Consider the following 15,844-nt stretch of genomic DNA (forward strand, 5'->3'; position numbering starts at 1 on the left):
GAATTCTACTACTAGGCCTCAGAACATTTAATCATATCTCATTTTGGACTTGAGACGATCTCCACTTCTACTATGCAAAACTTCTAATTAAGTTTCCTTTGGACTCAGGTTTTATCATACCTGCAACTTCTTAAACCAACATTTGATAATTTGAATTTTTAAAATTTTGATGTATAAATATACAGATCTACCAAATGCAGTTTTAAAAGTTTCAGAGTGTAAATTTTTAACTTAAAAGCTCCTAGTCCAAAAGTCCATTGCAGGTGCAGTTTACACGATTTTTAATGCCAATATTGGCCAAAGTTCATGCTCTAATCTGAAACACAAATGTCATATGAAGAACATTGTGTAAGGTTATCACATTTATTTACCATCTCCAAAGTAAACTGAGCAGGGAAATAGCAACTAAAATCTGAAGTTCCACATAATATTTTACACTCTTCATTTTTAACTAATTCCATCTATATGACCGTTTTATGAAGATGTGTAACTCCTCATGAAATTCAATCCATATAGACAAAAATTTGCCACTCGAGCCTAATTAACTTTCACCAAAAGTTGAACTGTAATTTGGATACGCAGCTCCAGTAAATACAGATTTAAATCTACCAAAAATTGCGCTTCAACAGAAACATCAATGGCCAAATTTCAAGTACAAGATGATCAAACTGGCCCATATTTTCCACAGAGAAGTTCTTCGGAGCCAGCGCGACGCAGAAGAGGGCCTGAATCAATCAAATAAGATTTGTTCGTAAGAATTCTAAATAATAACAGTTAAAGAAAACATAACTCAGTTGCCTTATAATACTGAAGAACAAAATGTTAGCTACATGAAGGAATGTTACTCACTCAGAGGTAAGATACGAGCAGGATCCGTAACCTGTCAAACCATCAACTATAATTAATCAACATGTGATTACAACATAGAGCTGATTCAATTTTGGATTCAGTGGATCAGGTCAAATTACGAATGTGTCTATCGAAAGCATCTTACTTGGATCTTTGCTAGTGATGGCGGCGGTTCCGCCGAAGTTACATGCAATGTCAGAGTTTCCATTCTGCTGGTAGTAGCTGTTGAAGGCGAAGGAGGCGTGAGAGAGGAGGGTGTCGGGCTGAAAGCAAGGCCCGCCGGGCTGCACCTGGGAGCAGTCGGTGGCCCCCGGACCGCAGGCCCAATCGAGGGCGTTCTGGAGGTCGGCCTGGGACACTCCGGGCCGGGCTACGCACCACGTCGTGCCCTCTACAAATGTGGTGTTGCCCTCCGGCGGCGAGAAGGTCGGGATCGGCGTCATGGATTCGGCCTTCTGATGTCTTGCTGCTCCAACTGCATAGGCTGAGTTCAAAGTCAGAATGTTAGTATTGAGTCTCAGGTTCAACAATGATAGGAATAACATCTAATCATGTTACTGAAAAGCAGAGGGTGTAGGATTGTCGGATCATCGGCGCAACTATTAATCTCAAAAGCTTGAGCCATTAGAAAAATAAAATAAATTCACTTAAAGCCTGCAGACAAAGCGTCCATGGATCTCGATTGTGATTTGGTCCAAACCAGCCTCACGTTACTTCGAACATAACTTGGACCTACCAGTTTCACGCCATTTTGAATATAACTTGACCCAACCTGGCCTCTTGCCATAGGACAGGATACTGATCCCTTTAGCCAAAAAGGACGAGCTAACCTTGGTTCAGAAACAAGATGAAATTTTATTTTTTAAAACTTAGTTATTTGCGAATTTGATCACTAATAGGAAAAACCTACAAAACTGACCTGAACTATGCACATTTTTTGGCGACTACCCAACCTTCAGAAGTTATTGATTTTGCTCTTTACCCTTTCAATTCACGGCTGTCAAAATCTTCAATACAAAAACGACAACTGATTCCAAGGATTTGCTACTATTGCCCAAAATATCAAATTGATCTAACCAGTTTAATGGAGCTCTTTGGAGATTTAAACTACTGTACATTTAGAGATTTTCAGTGTTTCTATGTTTGAACCTGTTAAATGCTGGAAACTGCTATATACAGGTTTCAATTACATCATGTTTGCTGTAGAAACACATACTAAGATGTTTTTATCAGATCATCCATTTAAGATAAACATGTTACTTATTAACAACCCCATCTCCAAACATTTAAACGACAGAGCATAATTAAGTTCCTTCTGATTTATTCAACTCGATCGACAAATTAATACATCAGATTCTGCGGGGAGAGAAAGTAAAATGCGCTCCAGAGAGTGTTCAAGTTAAGTGAGTTATGTGCTATTGGTATTATAAACTATTTATTTACCAAAATAAAAACACATAAAAAATAGTATCTCTACAAGTAATCCCAGGAGTGGAAAACAAGTTGCTATTTCATTTCACTACTTTATAACAGATGAGTATAAAGTATAAACTTCTTTTATGATATGGTAAAGCAGAGGAAGGAAAAATAGAACAGAAAGAGTATTATTGTGATCATGAAATCGAAAAAAGAAGAGTTACCCATGTAGAAGAACTGCACCAGGAAAAGGCCATGAATGATCAATCTTTTTCTCTTCATCATGGTCTCTAAGACCCAATTTCCCCTCCCTCTTCTCTCTCTATGTATGTTTGAGACAGAGAGGGTGTGTGTGTGTGTGTGTGTGTGTGTGTGTGTTGCAGATGCAGAAGAAGATACAGGCCAAGAGCAACAAACAAAACTTCAATGAAAAGCAGCTGCAGATGTTCATATGAAAGGCTGGATTCTATTACTGCATTTACAGAAGAAGAAGAGTCATATAAGAGTCATATAAGCCTACATTAAATGCTCTGCACTCTGCAGAGAGAAGAGAGAGAGAAGAGAGAGAGAAAGAGAGAGGGAGATGCAGAATGATGGTACAAAGGTTCGGCTGCAGAGTTCTGTAGCTGATAAAACTTTCAGAGGATTCGACCACTGGTTAAAAAGACGCTCTTCCTCAGTGTAACCGTGACACAGCCCTCTTTCCATGCAAATTTACTAATAAGGGTAGCTCTAAAATCATGAAAAATAATTTATGGTGAAAACAAAATTCAGTGGAAAATAAGTTTTATATTTAGTAGTGTTTTAGTTTGTAGGGAAAAAAAAATATCAATATTTTTTTGGTTAAAAAAATATTTTTTAGTTTTATAAATAAAAATGAATGAAAAAATTTTACGTAGTTTGAGAGCTTTTGTTTTCCACCGATAAAACAGCGAAAAACGGAAATTTTAATTTTTTTAAAAAATTATAAAAATAATTTTACATTGAGTCAAATAAGCGAAAAAATATTTTTCATACTAAAAATAATTTTTCAGTTCGTTTTATGCAGAAACAAATGTCATTGAGCCTTTGCAGGCCATAGTTATACGGTATACGGTACTTGAGTTTATGCTTTTTATGTTCAGAATATCATTTTAGTGGCTACTAAAGTAAAAGATTTAATTTTTGCTTTAATTAGACGCTCTGTTCTAATAATTATTGCGAAAAAAAAAAAAGAAGAACAAAAGTGAGGCCAAAGAAGCTCAAGGAAACCTTGTTGAGAAGATCTTTTATAAATTCCATCCCTAATTCGTTGATTTAGAAGTATAATAATTAATAAATTAACCTCCTCTCCACAACGTATAATTTATTAATCAACCTCCTCTCTTCAACGTATAATTTATTCATTAACCTCTTCTCTACTTAACGTATATTGCATGAACTAATAATACTTATTTAGCGTTTCTAACATTTACTATTGAGATAGTGAACACTTATTGAGCAGTAATAACTAATAACTAATTAATATGTGATAAAGAGCCAATTGTATTCAAGCAATCTCAAACCCAAAAGCATGTTTTTCATATAATACAAAATATTCACAAATTTGCTCATAAAAAGCACTGTTACTTCCTTAAAAAAGAAAAAATCGAAAGCTTAAAAAGATGCACTACCATGTTGTTCATTCATGCATACTTTATAAAGAGAAGCTTCTAGTTGGCAGCTATTATTTTTATATATGTATTATAGTAGATCTCGATTAACTTAGGAGAAAGTTTGCCTTGTAGACAAAGAAAGCTATGAGATTCTCTCACACATCCTTTTTTTTTTTTTTCTTTTATTTTTGTTGTAGTGAGTTACTAAAAGATTGTTCTTTCATGGTGTAGTAAATGGAAGGAACAAACTAGTAAAGTTATAGAGCCATTCCTTGTGGATTAAGAGAAGAACCCAAAATGTACTTGGTACGAAAAGAAGATGTGCGAAGCTACCGCAAATGATTTGTTTTTGCTGCTAGAGTACTGGTTACTGATGATTAGTTTCACCGCAAAGCCAAATTAGAGTAAGGATGTCTTAGTACGTAACTGCGTACGGTCGAAGGATAATTCATAGCTTGTTTCGCTTTGTTTTTGAATGTACATTCGTGCTGAATGTGCTAAATCAAAATGTTCAGTTGTTGCTTTCATTTGTTACACATAAAATTTTGTTTCCTGCAGCAGGAGACCTTAAGCACAGTAGATACAATCAGAGCCAAACAAAATGCTTGTAGAAGATCAATGTATCTGTCGGTAGCTGCAGGTGCAGATGCGAGATGTTCTGAGTTTAAAAACACTAAAATTTGGGCCACTGCATTGCTTTGGGCTGCGTTCAATTAAAAACAACCCACTTCGAGTTATTTCCACTTAATGGGCCGGACCCGATCCGTTATGGGCGTAATTAATTATTGGGCCAAGTAATTACGGGTTGGGCCTCCATTCCACCCGCTCACGAGCAACGCACGTGCTCCGCAACGTTCCCGCTCCGCTCCACTTCCAGATGCTTCTTCGCCGCCGCACAAACGGCGTAGCTCGTATATGAATATGTATATAAGCGTGCTTCTCCCCGATTTATCGTCCTCCAAAACCCTAAAACCCCCTCTCACTCATCTCTCCGCTCCCGCGGCCCATGCGCGAAGCCACCAAGCGCTTGGATTCGTCGTCTTCGTCTCTGATCGCCTTCGTCCCGCGCCAAGTCATGTTGGACTCCCATGGCGCCGCAGCTCACGCGGAGGGCGAGGAGAGGAGGAGAGAGAAGGAGATGAAGAAGGAGAAGAAGAAGAAGAGCAAGAAGAGCGCGTCGGGGACTCTAGCCGAGTTTCGAGAAGGATCGGATGCCCTAACTCTGGATCTCTCCAATGGCGGAGCCGTGGCTCCGAAGGGGACGGGGCGAGGGGCTCTCCTCAGATCGATCGCCATTTTTCTCGAGAGCAGCGGGTTCTCGAAGACGCTCGCCACGTTCAAATCCGAAGCCAAGCTTGAGGTACTCTTTAATGCAAGAATTTTGTCCTGTTTCTCCATTCGAATAATTGGTTCGAGCTTGTTAATGTCAAACAGTATTTGGATTTACACAGAAATCGCAGTGCATACTGTATGTTTGGCTGTTCAGAAATGGAGAATTCAGAGAAGTGTTGGATAATGTTCTAAGCTTTCAGCATCAGTAATTGCTGTAATGGCACATAATTTGTGATCATGCTGAGGATGTTTTTACCTGATATATCTGTCATATTTGTACTTTCGATACTCGCAGTAAAGAACAGATGTCTCAAGTGGGTCGAGATTGCTTGTGACTAAGTTTAAAGGTACTAATAAAAGGTACCTAAAGAGCAAAGGATAAATACCTTAATAGATTGTATTTATGATATATATGGGACGATATATTTATGCATCAAATGTATTTGTGCTGATGCATATTTATCATCGATTTTTTAAAATCTCCTTAATGGAGATAAAGTTATCTGATAGAACCTTGTGTTGACGCGCAAGTATTGTTAGATTGTTCGCGCATTTTCTTGAAATCAAAGAGCTTGAGTTTGAGCTTCGGTGATAAAATTTTTATTGTTCTGTTAGGAACACGGTCCGAGATGACAAAGTAAGAACAAGTTTGTGCCTATCAAATGTATGTAAGAACCTGTGGATCAAGGCTACTTCACCTGATTGATATAACCCTTTCAATAGACACAGTATTGATGGATATTCTATTGCTGTCTCAGACGCTCTTTTTTCCCCTTCCATTTTCCTTGATAATATGCTGGTTATCTGTGCCTCTTCTGATCTTTTCTTGGTGATAATATTATTTGCTGTTTTCCACCTATATTGCTCCGAGTAGATGAAGTATAGTGATTATGCTGCAGGTCGATGATTGGAGCTCATCAAGTTTGAGCTTGGAAGATATATTTTGCAAGTTCTTAGATGCAAGGTATTGTTCGATATATGTCTCCCTATTCAATTGTCTGTGATACTGAATTGGAGCCTATTCAGGCTCCGATGTGAACTATAGCAACCATATATCAGATATGCAAGCCTCTATCCTTGTATCATCCTATATATACCAAAGTCAGAGAGACAAATTGACTCTCCGATACACAGTTACCCTTGGATGGTGTTCCCATGCACAATGTGGTGATTCCCAATCCGAGGCTTTCCTTGAGTTGGATTCTCTATTCGGCTTTCCAACTTCAGGGAGGAAAAAGAAGGGGAAATTTTACTTGTACACCCCAAAAGGGGGGTAGATCTTACATCCTTTATCCTAAGGTTCACTAAAACCCAAACGGGTTATAGAAAGAAAAAGGTCATGTGAAAAAAATAGGGGAATGATGGCTTAGATGGAGGGAGTGTAAGATGTACACCCCACTTTGGGGTGTACTAATAGCATTGCTAAAAAAAAAAAAAAAAGAAAAACCTTTTCTAACTTAACTTTCATCCAATCTCTTAGACAATCTGCTTTCATTTGGAAGTTTCAAGTCTTGTTGATGGGCAGCTGCCAGTTAGATTTGAGTAAATATCATAGAATTTGAGTTCTAACAAATTTCAGATTCCCTTTATTAAATTATCTTGTGGATCTTGCTACCACTCAGATTTTATGATTTTGATATTGAAAATTTCCAGTTAATAAGTTTCCTTAGAGAAGTCATTAAATGTTAAATAAATGAACCTTTCATTCCAGATATTTTTTGCCCAACAAAATAAAGACAACCAAAACAGTTAGCTGTTGCTGGTTGGCAATTTCTTATTTTCAATTTGTCCATCTGAAGCTAGCTTTTCCTGCTTCATTCAGTTGTTCTTTTGACTCTTTTGTATGCTCTTACATATTGTGAACTGTGTTTAGCAAAGAGTTCCGGAAAATTCAAACTTTACTTTCCTGCTTTATTTGCTATAATCCACGTTTTCTGGGAGTTAAGAGGAAATTACGGTTAACAAAGATTTTTTTAAGAAAAAAACCTTAATATGAGATACTTTTATGATAAAGTTTTATCACAACAAGCTCTTTATTGTTCAGCATCGCGAATCATTTACTGACCTCATGGCTTGAGATGTTCACTTATTGGAGCCTGTACTTGTAGTTTTCTTCATCATACCATACTGATTCAGCAAAGTTTCACTTGCACTCTGCATATTTCTTTTTCCTAACTTTTTTTTTTTTAACTGTATGCAGCAATGGTCTTGCAGAAGCTAGTATCAGTTGGCAAAGGGAACAAGGTACAATGTCAAGCCTCTCTATTCTTCCTGACCATTTTGTGCTTTGTTTGCTTGTATTTTCTATAGGCACCATCACCCCGCCACCCTCATTTTCTCTCTCCTTTTAGCTGTAAGCCTAATTCCAGTTGCACAATGCTTGCAGCTCCAGAAAAAGAAGGCATTTTACAAGAAGCTGAAGGGAAGAATACTGATGGGGCCTCCGAACACTCTCAGAAGAAAAAGAGAAAGAGAGGTAGTGAAACTGATGGAACAAAAATTGAGACAAGTAAAACCAGGGCAGAAAACGTTGGTGGTGTGGATGCTTTAGACAAACCGTTGGATAAATTAAAAGTCAAATCTAAGGAGACTAAGTCAGGAGTTTCTGGAGAGGAAGAACTGAAAAAATCCAAAGATTTCGGTGATGAAACTGATTTCATGGAGTTCAAATCAGTTGAAGAATCACATAGTGAAATCAAAGAGAAGAAAAGGAAAAAAAAATTAGCTTCTAGCTTGTCTGGAGAAGAAAAGGAAAATAGTGAGGAGGCAGTTGCTTTTAAAGGAGCAACAAAGGCTGATGAAGAAAAGCTATTGCCAAAGCTCAATGAAAATGGGAAAAAGAAGAAAGAGAAGAAAAAGAGAATGGTTGATAATTCTTCTAATGAGATCAGCAAACCTGACGAGGACGAGAAACTTAAAGAGGCTGTTAAAGATGAAGTAGTAGTGTTGAAGTCACTAGTAAGCGAGTCTTCTGACACAAAAACAACACATAAAGATGATAAAAAGAACAAAAAGAAGGTGATTGGGAATATTGAAGAACTAGAAATATGTGAGGATGGAACTAAGAAAACCTTAACAGAGCTAAAATCCAATGAGAATTTATTGGATGATGATTCTCAGGTTCGGGAGAAGAAGAAAAAGAAAGGTAAATCGACTTCTGAGGATCAAAGTGCAAAAGTCTCAGATTTGAAAGATGCAGGAGTTTGTCTTACTGATGAAGGTGGAAGAAAAACTGACACTGCCAATGGAAAAGTTCCTGTTACTGAAAGTAATGATGAGAATATTGAAAATAAAATTTCCAAGAAGAGAAAAAGAGTTGCTTCAAAAGAAAATGGCTCCAAAACTGACATTGAAGTTCCAGTAAAGGATGAAAATATTAGATCTGATGGTGCTGAAAAAAACAAATCTAGATATGATGATGAAGATAATGTTCTTGCCAAAAAGCAGAAAACTGAAGAAAGCAACAGAACTTTTGTTGAAGACAAAACAGCAGGAAATAAGCTGGTGAATGGACAACTTGAAAACAAGAAGAATGAAGAAAGTGCTTCATCAAAAGCAAGAAAAAAGGAAAATGCATCATCAGAGGTATATACATCTTTTCCTCTCTTACTTATTTCTTGATGTTATTTTCCTCGTCGTGTGGAAAGTACAACTCTCACTAAACTAGGACCCCAATATTCATCTTTTTATTATTTTTTACCATTATTGTGTCTTCCATGCTTGCGTAGAAATGGCATTGCGTCTTGTGCATGATCTTGACCAACATCACATTAAATAAAGTTTGAGTTAATGTATCTCTAATCATGTGAAGTGCTTATGGGCAGAATTTTTCTTGTTATGTGTGTGACTATAACATCTATCATATTGAAGTTAACTATTAAGCTTTTGATATCTGTAAGTGTAGAAACTTCTTTCGTTGACTAGATTGTGTTTATTTTTTCGTTTGATATCTCGAACTTTTGTACCGTTGTTTGTGCAGCCAAAATCAGCTAATGCATTTAGAAGGGTAAAGGCGGATGAGGTTAAATTTGCTGATAAGAAACTTCAAGACAATTCCTATTGGGCTAAGGCACTTCCTTTATTATCTTTTTTTTACGAAAAAACATTTTTATTACTTAGGTTGTAACTGATCTGATTATCAAATCTTTAGTGTTAACAAGAACCCTGCTTGTTTTCTCCTCTTTTTGGCTACCTCTCAGGATGGTGCAGAAATAGGATATGGTGCAAAAGCACAAGAAATTCTTGGTCAAGTCAGAGGAAGGTAAGACATTAATGTTCTTAAATCCATATAGGAAAATAAACACCTAAGATTATTAGTTTGTAGCATTGGCCAATTCTTGATATTTTAGGCTTAATTATTTTGTAGAGTGATTAGTGACAAGTAAGATTTTCTAAGTTTACATAATACTTGTTTAAAGTCTGTTTGATCCTGAAAAGAAGTCAAGTTCATAAGATTTCTTAGTTGATTTAGGTTTGAACTCGTTCACAGTCAACCATGTAGAGTTGTATACCGACCACCACCATGTAGAGTTGTCCCTCAACTTCTAGTCAAGCTTCACTTTCATACTCAAAATGCTAAATCGGGTATTTGACGCCCAAAACTTGTGAAATGCTCTAGTGCTTGCCATCACCTACTACTGGATGAAAAATCATTGCTTATATCTGACACATCCATAGATCCGTGCACCATGAGGCCTCTGTCTTATCATACATCTTGCTCATTCAATCTGACTATCTAAATTTCTAAGATAGAGAAGGTTGCAACTCACTTGGTGGTGGGAATTGAAATATTGGACCCCATAGAGGGCTGAGATGAATATATGTTTCATGGATGTACAGATGCATCAAGGTGCAGGCAGAAAAAAATTTCTTTTAACGACAAGAATTAAAGGGGGACACTTTTGAAAGTTCGGGGCATCGAATGTCTAACTTAAAAAGTTTGAATTCCGTAAGGAAACTTGACTAAAAGTTTGGGAGTGTAGTGCAATTTATCACTAAGCTTAGATGTTATTTATTACACATCAGGATAATAATGTTTACTAGAGGATTGATGTTACTTCATTTTTTTATAAAAAAAAAACCCAAAATTGCAGGGACTTCAGACATGAGAAGACTAAGAAGAAGCGTGGAACTTACAGGGGTGGGCAGATTGATTTACAATCTCACTCGGTGAAATTCACCTATGACGACGACGAGTGATAGGCTAATCCTCAGGAAAACCAACTCCCTTCTCCATCTTGTTTTCTCCATCATTTCTCTTGTTGTGATTTATTCAGAAATCCTGAGTGTTGTTGAGCATTTCGAAGAGTAAACATTCGAGGACATGGCCATTCCGAATCTGGTCAGCCATTCCTCCCACTAGGCAGCCCCGTACTGTATCTAATTCAATTTTGCATCTTGATTAATTATCAATTGCTAAAGCTGTTCTTAAATTACAAACTATAGCTTTGTTGTGTTTATTCCTGGTTATATTATTATCATTTTTATTACTATTATAATTATTTGAGAGTCCCAAATGCATGGTTTTATCTGCACTACTATTGTCGAAAAGATTTGGTAAAGATTTCGATATTGCAATTCTAATTAGCTCCCCTCTTTGATCTTGTGTGTGCACCAGCAGGTCTGTGTTGGCTGGAAGTATAAATTGTTAAGCCACGAAGGCTCTGGCTGGGATTTTGGGGAGTATGTGCTGCATGTGCATGTGTGTTGCGAAAATGTCTATGTATTCTGCATGGTTTTATAGAAAATAATGTGCTGAGATTTAGATCCTATTGGAATATATATATATATATATATATATATATTGGTAGTATTATGCAGCACTGGATATCAGATTGGCTAAAAGAGACATACGGTGGCTGCATCTGTGATCGTCTAGCAATACAGGAATGCTGTGCAGGAAAAGACCATGCAAATAAATGAATACTCGGAAAGACCATTCTAATAAATAAATGAACACAATGTTGCGTTACCTGTAACAACCTACTTTGCTTCTCGCTCACAACTCAGTACATTGACCTACAACGTTATTGCAGATTTAAAGTACCTGTGTCGTCGTTTTAAAGTCTTAAATTCTTGCACTTTTGTTTCCGAGCTAAGTTCCACGCGGTGCTCGGATAATGCTTCCACCGGGAAGTTTGTGCATTTGAAAGAGCGCCTCTTTAGATTTCCTTAACTCCTGTAATGATGTGTTGGTTGTAGAAATTAAGTGTTGGACATTTCAATAATCCACTATTGTCTCCATTTGAAAACATCTAGCGAACTTTTTAACTTTTCAACATTTATATCATCAGCATCGTACAGAAGAGCACAGTGGTTGGATCCTTATCTTCAATAGCAATAGCAAGTGAACAGACCTTCTATTAGCCTTCATTGGATGGACAAAACCTTACACAATGATAACATATTTTGAACCCTTGTGGAAAGAGAGAGCAGAGTCAAATACCACACTCGCTTCCCCATTTCCAAAACGCAAACATATGCTCTCCAAATTAATCCCATTTGCGTCCAATGTGTCGGGGACATTAGAAGATAATGATAATATTCTTTTAGCTTAAAACCCTTATATCACTCACAACATCTTGGGGCATTGCAAGGAAAGAAATAATTGTGTTATATTTTAGGGGGGGTTCTAATTATTTTTGTCTCTGCGCCCTCGGTGGGGTTTTAGAAGCATCTGTTGCTCTTCTTTTTAAATTGCTTTATTAGGGTAGTGTGGGGGAAGTGATGAGAGAAAAGAGGCTTGTTTGCACGGGTGGGTTGGGCTTGTACAACTTCGAAAAGCACTGACGCTTCCTTCGTGGGTCTTCGTGTTTGACTCACCCAAGAGAAATAAATTTCATATTATTATGCAACAATATTTTAATTGCGTGTAACAAACTAACATCACTGTTTAAAACTCATCTTGATATGTAAAATTGAATTTTATAAGGTTCAAGAGTGTGGTGTGTATAGCTAAAGATATCGGCTTGTGATGAGCGTAGAGACGCTAACAAAGCTTTGAGCTTCCAGATCTGACACGTACCCTCAAACAAAGCAAAAGATTGGGAAAAAGAAAATGTCGCGTGTACTCGAAATACTCGTAATAATGAATTGAAAACATGGCAAACCAAACATTTTCTTTCTCACAGAAATTACAAAAAAGAAATGATTTAAACTTCAAAAAGGAAACATCACGGACCCCTTTAATTAATTTCGCGCCCTTCTTCATTGTCACCACACTACAAAAACCTCTGTAGCTGAGCTCTCCTGCTCTATTCTTATCATACAAACCCCTTGCTCTCTCTCTCTCTCTCTCTCTCTCTCTCTCAATGGAATATGAAAGAATCCACAAAGTTCAGGTTTGTTCTACTAGTCCATTAATTAACTCCATATTATTCTTAGGAATATAATTTGGCTGATCTTTCTGATGCATGTTAATTTTTATGATTCAAACTATGTTTTTTCAAAAGCTTAAGCGGCTAAAAAATAGTAAAATGCTAGAAAATGGAATAAAGCGAGGAGTGTGATACTATGCATATTAAATTATATGAATAAACTATTTTTCTTTTCCGAAAGTTTTAGTTACCGAGTAACAGTATTTTCAATATTTATATTCAACATCTCAGATTCTTTTAATTTTCACTTGCTAGTAATTAGTAGCTTTTGCTGTTAATCTCTACTAAAGTTTACACCAAAATGGTTCAGCAACATTTGATGAACTATTATTGTTGTAGGTAGGAGCAATATCCCCTGGTAAACTCAGTATGAGACTATTTGGATCTCACCATATCAGAAAACAAGAATCAGCAAACAATTCATCCAGAGCATCCCCTTCGAAGCTCGACGACACCGAGTGCTCTAGGAAAAGCTTATTAGCCGAAGATCCTGATGAAACATGTATATATACTATCACCTAAATGAAATTATTTCTTTGGTTTCAGTTTGTTACCTTCTTTTTTCCAAAATTCTTTGTTCCAGATAAACTGAAAGACAATGGAAATGCTTCCCCCTTGATTGCTGTTGAAAATTCAGAAGCCTCTTCAGAAGCATTAAGCGGCGTAAGCACCGTAGAGTTTGCGAGAAGTTCGGAAGAAGATGGCAATATGAATGACAATAGAAACAGTTATAATTTTGAGTTCCAAAGAGAAAAGAGAGGAATACAACACTCAGTTGTTGGTTCGTTCATTAGGCAGGTTCCGTCGAAGTGGAATGATGCGGAAAAATGGATAGTAAATCGGCATATAATTTATTCGAATCCTAATGTTTCGAAAAGGACTGCTTCAGAAAGCCGAGGGACTTGTCAAGTAACTTCTAATTTGGTGAGGGTAGCTCCGGAATTCGCAAGTGCGGAGCGAAAGAATCACCGAGTTCAAAAAACAGGTATTGAAAGTAGCAGTTCCACTAATCCTACTAGTGAGTTTGAGCTTATGTTGTTAAATTTATACAATGTCTTTTGCTTATGTTTGCCTTTTAACATATGCGAAAACCATGCAAAAACTCTGATCAATCTTTCTAAAGAAACTATGCCAAATTATTGGCTCCTTTCGCAGACCATGAAATGCTTCTATTTTCCTCTTGATTCTATCTTCTAGTTGTAATATTTTCAGTAAAATTATGCAGTTACTTCCGCCGAACAATCAGTTTCTACAAGAGATATCGGAACAGCGATGACTCCCACTGCAAGTCAGGATCCATCGAGGACTAATACTCCGATTCGGGCCACAACACCCGCCTTCAGCCCGCCATCTTCGCTGCCGTCAACTCCTAAAAGAGCAAGAAGGATTTCAACTCCTTCGGAGGAGAATGTACATAATCAAAAGAAAGTTTGCACGGCAGATTCTTCTGAGAGGGAATTGCAGCTGAAAATAAGAAGAGAAATCGCCGCTCTCGGCCTTCAGCTGGGCAAGATGAACATTGCTTCCTGGGCTACTAAAGATGAGTTGATGCAGGCCTCTCCATCTATTGCTTCTACGAACGCGGACTGTGTTGCAAAAATGGAGTTTGAAACCCGTGCAGTGGCGTGGCAGGAATCTCAAAAATCAAAATATACTGCGAAGTACGTAGATAGTGAAATTTTCATTACTCTAACAACAAACCAATGACCTACTATAATTGATTTCTTTAATTATTTGATATGCCATCATGCAGTTCTTTAATCTTCTATGTTTGTACATTTGCTTAATATAGGAGTCCACTGGGGCACTGAGCATTCCCAACATAAAAACTACAAGGATGTAGCTATATTCTCAGCAAATATTAGCGCGTAGATAACTTAATTTTACTTGCTTTTTGTCTCATGATCTGACACTCATTGCTTAACAGCAGTAACAATTTTAATCTGTGTTTAATTACAATTTTCGAGCTCATCTACATGTTCTGTGTTTTTTTATCTACTCATCCTTTAGACATAAGCATGATGAGATCAAGATTCAAGCATGGGAGAGTCATCAGAGAGCAAAATTTGAAGCCAAAATGAGGAAAGTTGAGGTAGCCCCCTCGTCGATTTTCAGTTCTAAGTGCTTACTCTTTTGCTAGAGAATAAAAGTTTATGTAATATTTAAGTCTCTTAAAGCCTTACACATTCTTAACTTACGAAAAGCTCAACAAGAAGTAATCTGAGATACTTAATACATTCGCATTTGTTTCATTATCTCATATTAGATGTCGAATATGAACGTTAAGTGTTGTGAACAACTCGCAGGCTCGAGCCGAACAGATGAAAGCCCGTGCGCAGCAGAGGATGGTCGAAAAGCTCACGAAAACACGGCTTAAGGTGGATGCGAAGAAAGCCACTCTAGACGCCAGAAGAGATCGACAAGTTGTAAGGTTAGCGCGACAAGTAGAGAAGATCCGTCAAACTGGTCATGTACCGTCATCGCTACTAAGACCGTTCCTCGGTTGTTTCCTATCAGATAGATCTTTCTTGTAACAATGGTACTAAATCCGATTATAATACTCTTAATTTCGCGAGGTTACAAGTTCAATTCTTGACAATAGTATTAAGGAACTACGTCGTTAATCTTGTTTGTACACACAATATGGTTTATCTGATCTCCACTATGAACGTCAAATGGAGTGTTGAGAATATTCCTAGACGATTTTGCGAACTTTTTGGCAATAGTCACATGTTTGATGGTGTTGTTGGTTTCTTCAATTCAATCCATTTTCTCCTTTTACTTTTTGCGTTGTTTGTGCTTGGAATTATCAGTCGAAAATCTAAACATTAAATTGTGAAGAGTTTAGAACGGATAGCATTTTCCTTCTCGTAAATCTAAACGTTGTTTATGCATAGATGCACGGATAGCATTTTCCTTCTCGTAAGGAGAAGCATAATTTTAAATGATATATGGGAACCAATTATAATATTTTAAACGTCGAGGACTAAACTGAAAGAGGAGCGCTTCCCAGAGAAAAAGAAACTATTACTTGGACCTGGTCTAGGAACATCATCTCTAGACCACGGGTAACGCTCTTTCGATCTCCATCGTCCAGTAAATTTAAATAAATCTCTTTTCAATTTCAGAATTTTCGAACAACCGTGAAAATGGGAAAAAAAAAAAAGAAGAAAAAGTAAAGCGGTTCACGTGTGACGGTGTGGACCAAGTCCAGGTAATTGTTTATCAACCGAGCCG

General features: G+C 37.2%; 3 protein-coding genes across 7 annotated transcripts; 2 read left to right on the top strand and 1 right to left on the bottom strand.

The window, feature by feature from the left end:
- On the bottom strand, positions 400 to 2,868 carry LOC109713418 (glucan endo-1,3-beta-glucosidase 13-like). Its single transcript, XM_020237480.1, has 4 exons — positions 2,490 to 2,868; positions 995 to 1,333; positions 850 to 880; positions 400 to 725 (listed from the first exon to the last, which is right to left on the bottom strand). The coding sequence occupies exons 1-4, from the start codon at positions 2,548 to 2,550 to the stop codon at positions 635 to 637; spliced, it is 522 nt and encodes a 173-aa protein (XP_020093069.1). The 5' UTR covers positions 2,551 to 2,868; the 3' UTR covers positions 400 to 634.
- Positions 4,813 to 11,202, top strand: LOC109712946 (suppressor protein SRP40). Of its 5 annotated transcripts, none has more exons than XM_020236780.1 (8): positions 4,813 to 5,259; positions 6,131 to 6,195; positions 7,432 to 7,475; positions 7,618 to 8,816; positions 9,211 to 9,300; positions 9,431 to 9,492; positions 10,334 to 10,445; positions 10,852 to 11,202. In XM_020236780.1, the coding sequence occupies exons 1-7, from the start codon at positions 4,906 to 4,908 to the stop codon at positions 10,428 to 10,430; spliced, it is 1,911 nt and encodes a 636-aa protein (XP_020092369.1). In that variant the 5' UTR covers positions 4,813 to 4,905; the 3' UTR covers positions 10,431 to 10,445; positions 10,852 to 11,202. The 5 variants fall into 5 exon arrangements, with proteins under 5 accessions (XP_020092369.1, XP_020092368.1, XP_020092367.1 ...); XM_020236778.1 differs by having other exon boundaries at positions 4,814 to 5,259; positions 10,325 to 10,445; positions 10,849 to 11,202; XM_020236776.1 differs by having other exon boundaries at positions 4,814 to 5,259; positions 10,325 to 10,445.
- Positions 12,504 to 15,333, top strand: LOC109713202. Its single transcript, XM_020237198.1, has 6 exons — positions 12,504 to 12,571; positions 12,947 to 13,109; positions 13,191 to 13,592; positions 13,833 to 14,268; positions 14,618 to 14,699; positions 14,914 to 15,333. The coding sequence occupies exons 1-6, from the start codon at positions 12,542 to 12,544 to the stop codon at positions 15,139 to 15,141; spliced, it is 1,341 nt and encodes a 446-aa protein (XP_020092787.1). The 5' UTR covers positions 12,504 to 12,541; the 3' UTR covers positions 15,142 to 15,333.

Source organism: Ananas comosus, linkage group 7 (genome assembly GCF_001540865.1).
Source record: "Ananas comosus cultivar F153 linkage group 7, ASM154086v1, whole genome shotgun sequence".
In the NCBI taxonomy this organism is placed as follows: Eukaryota; Viridiplantae; Streptophyta; class Magnoliopsida; order Poales; family Bromeliaceae; genus Ananas; species Ananas comosus.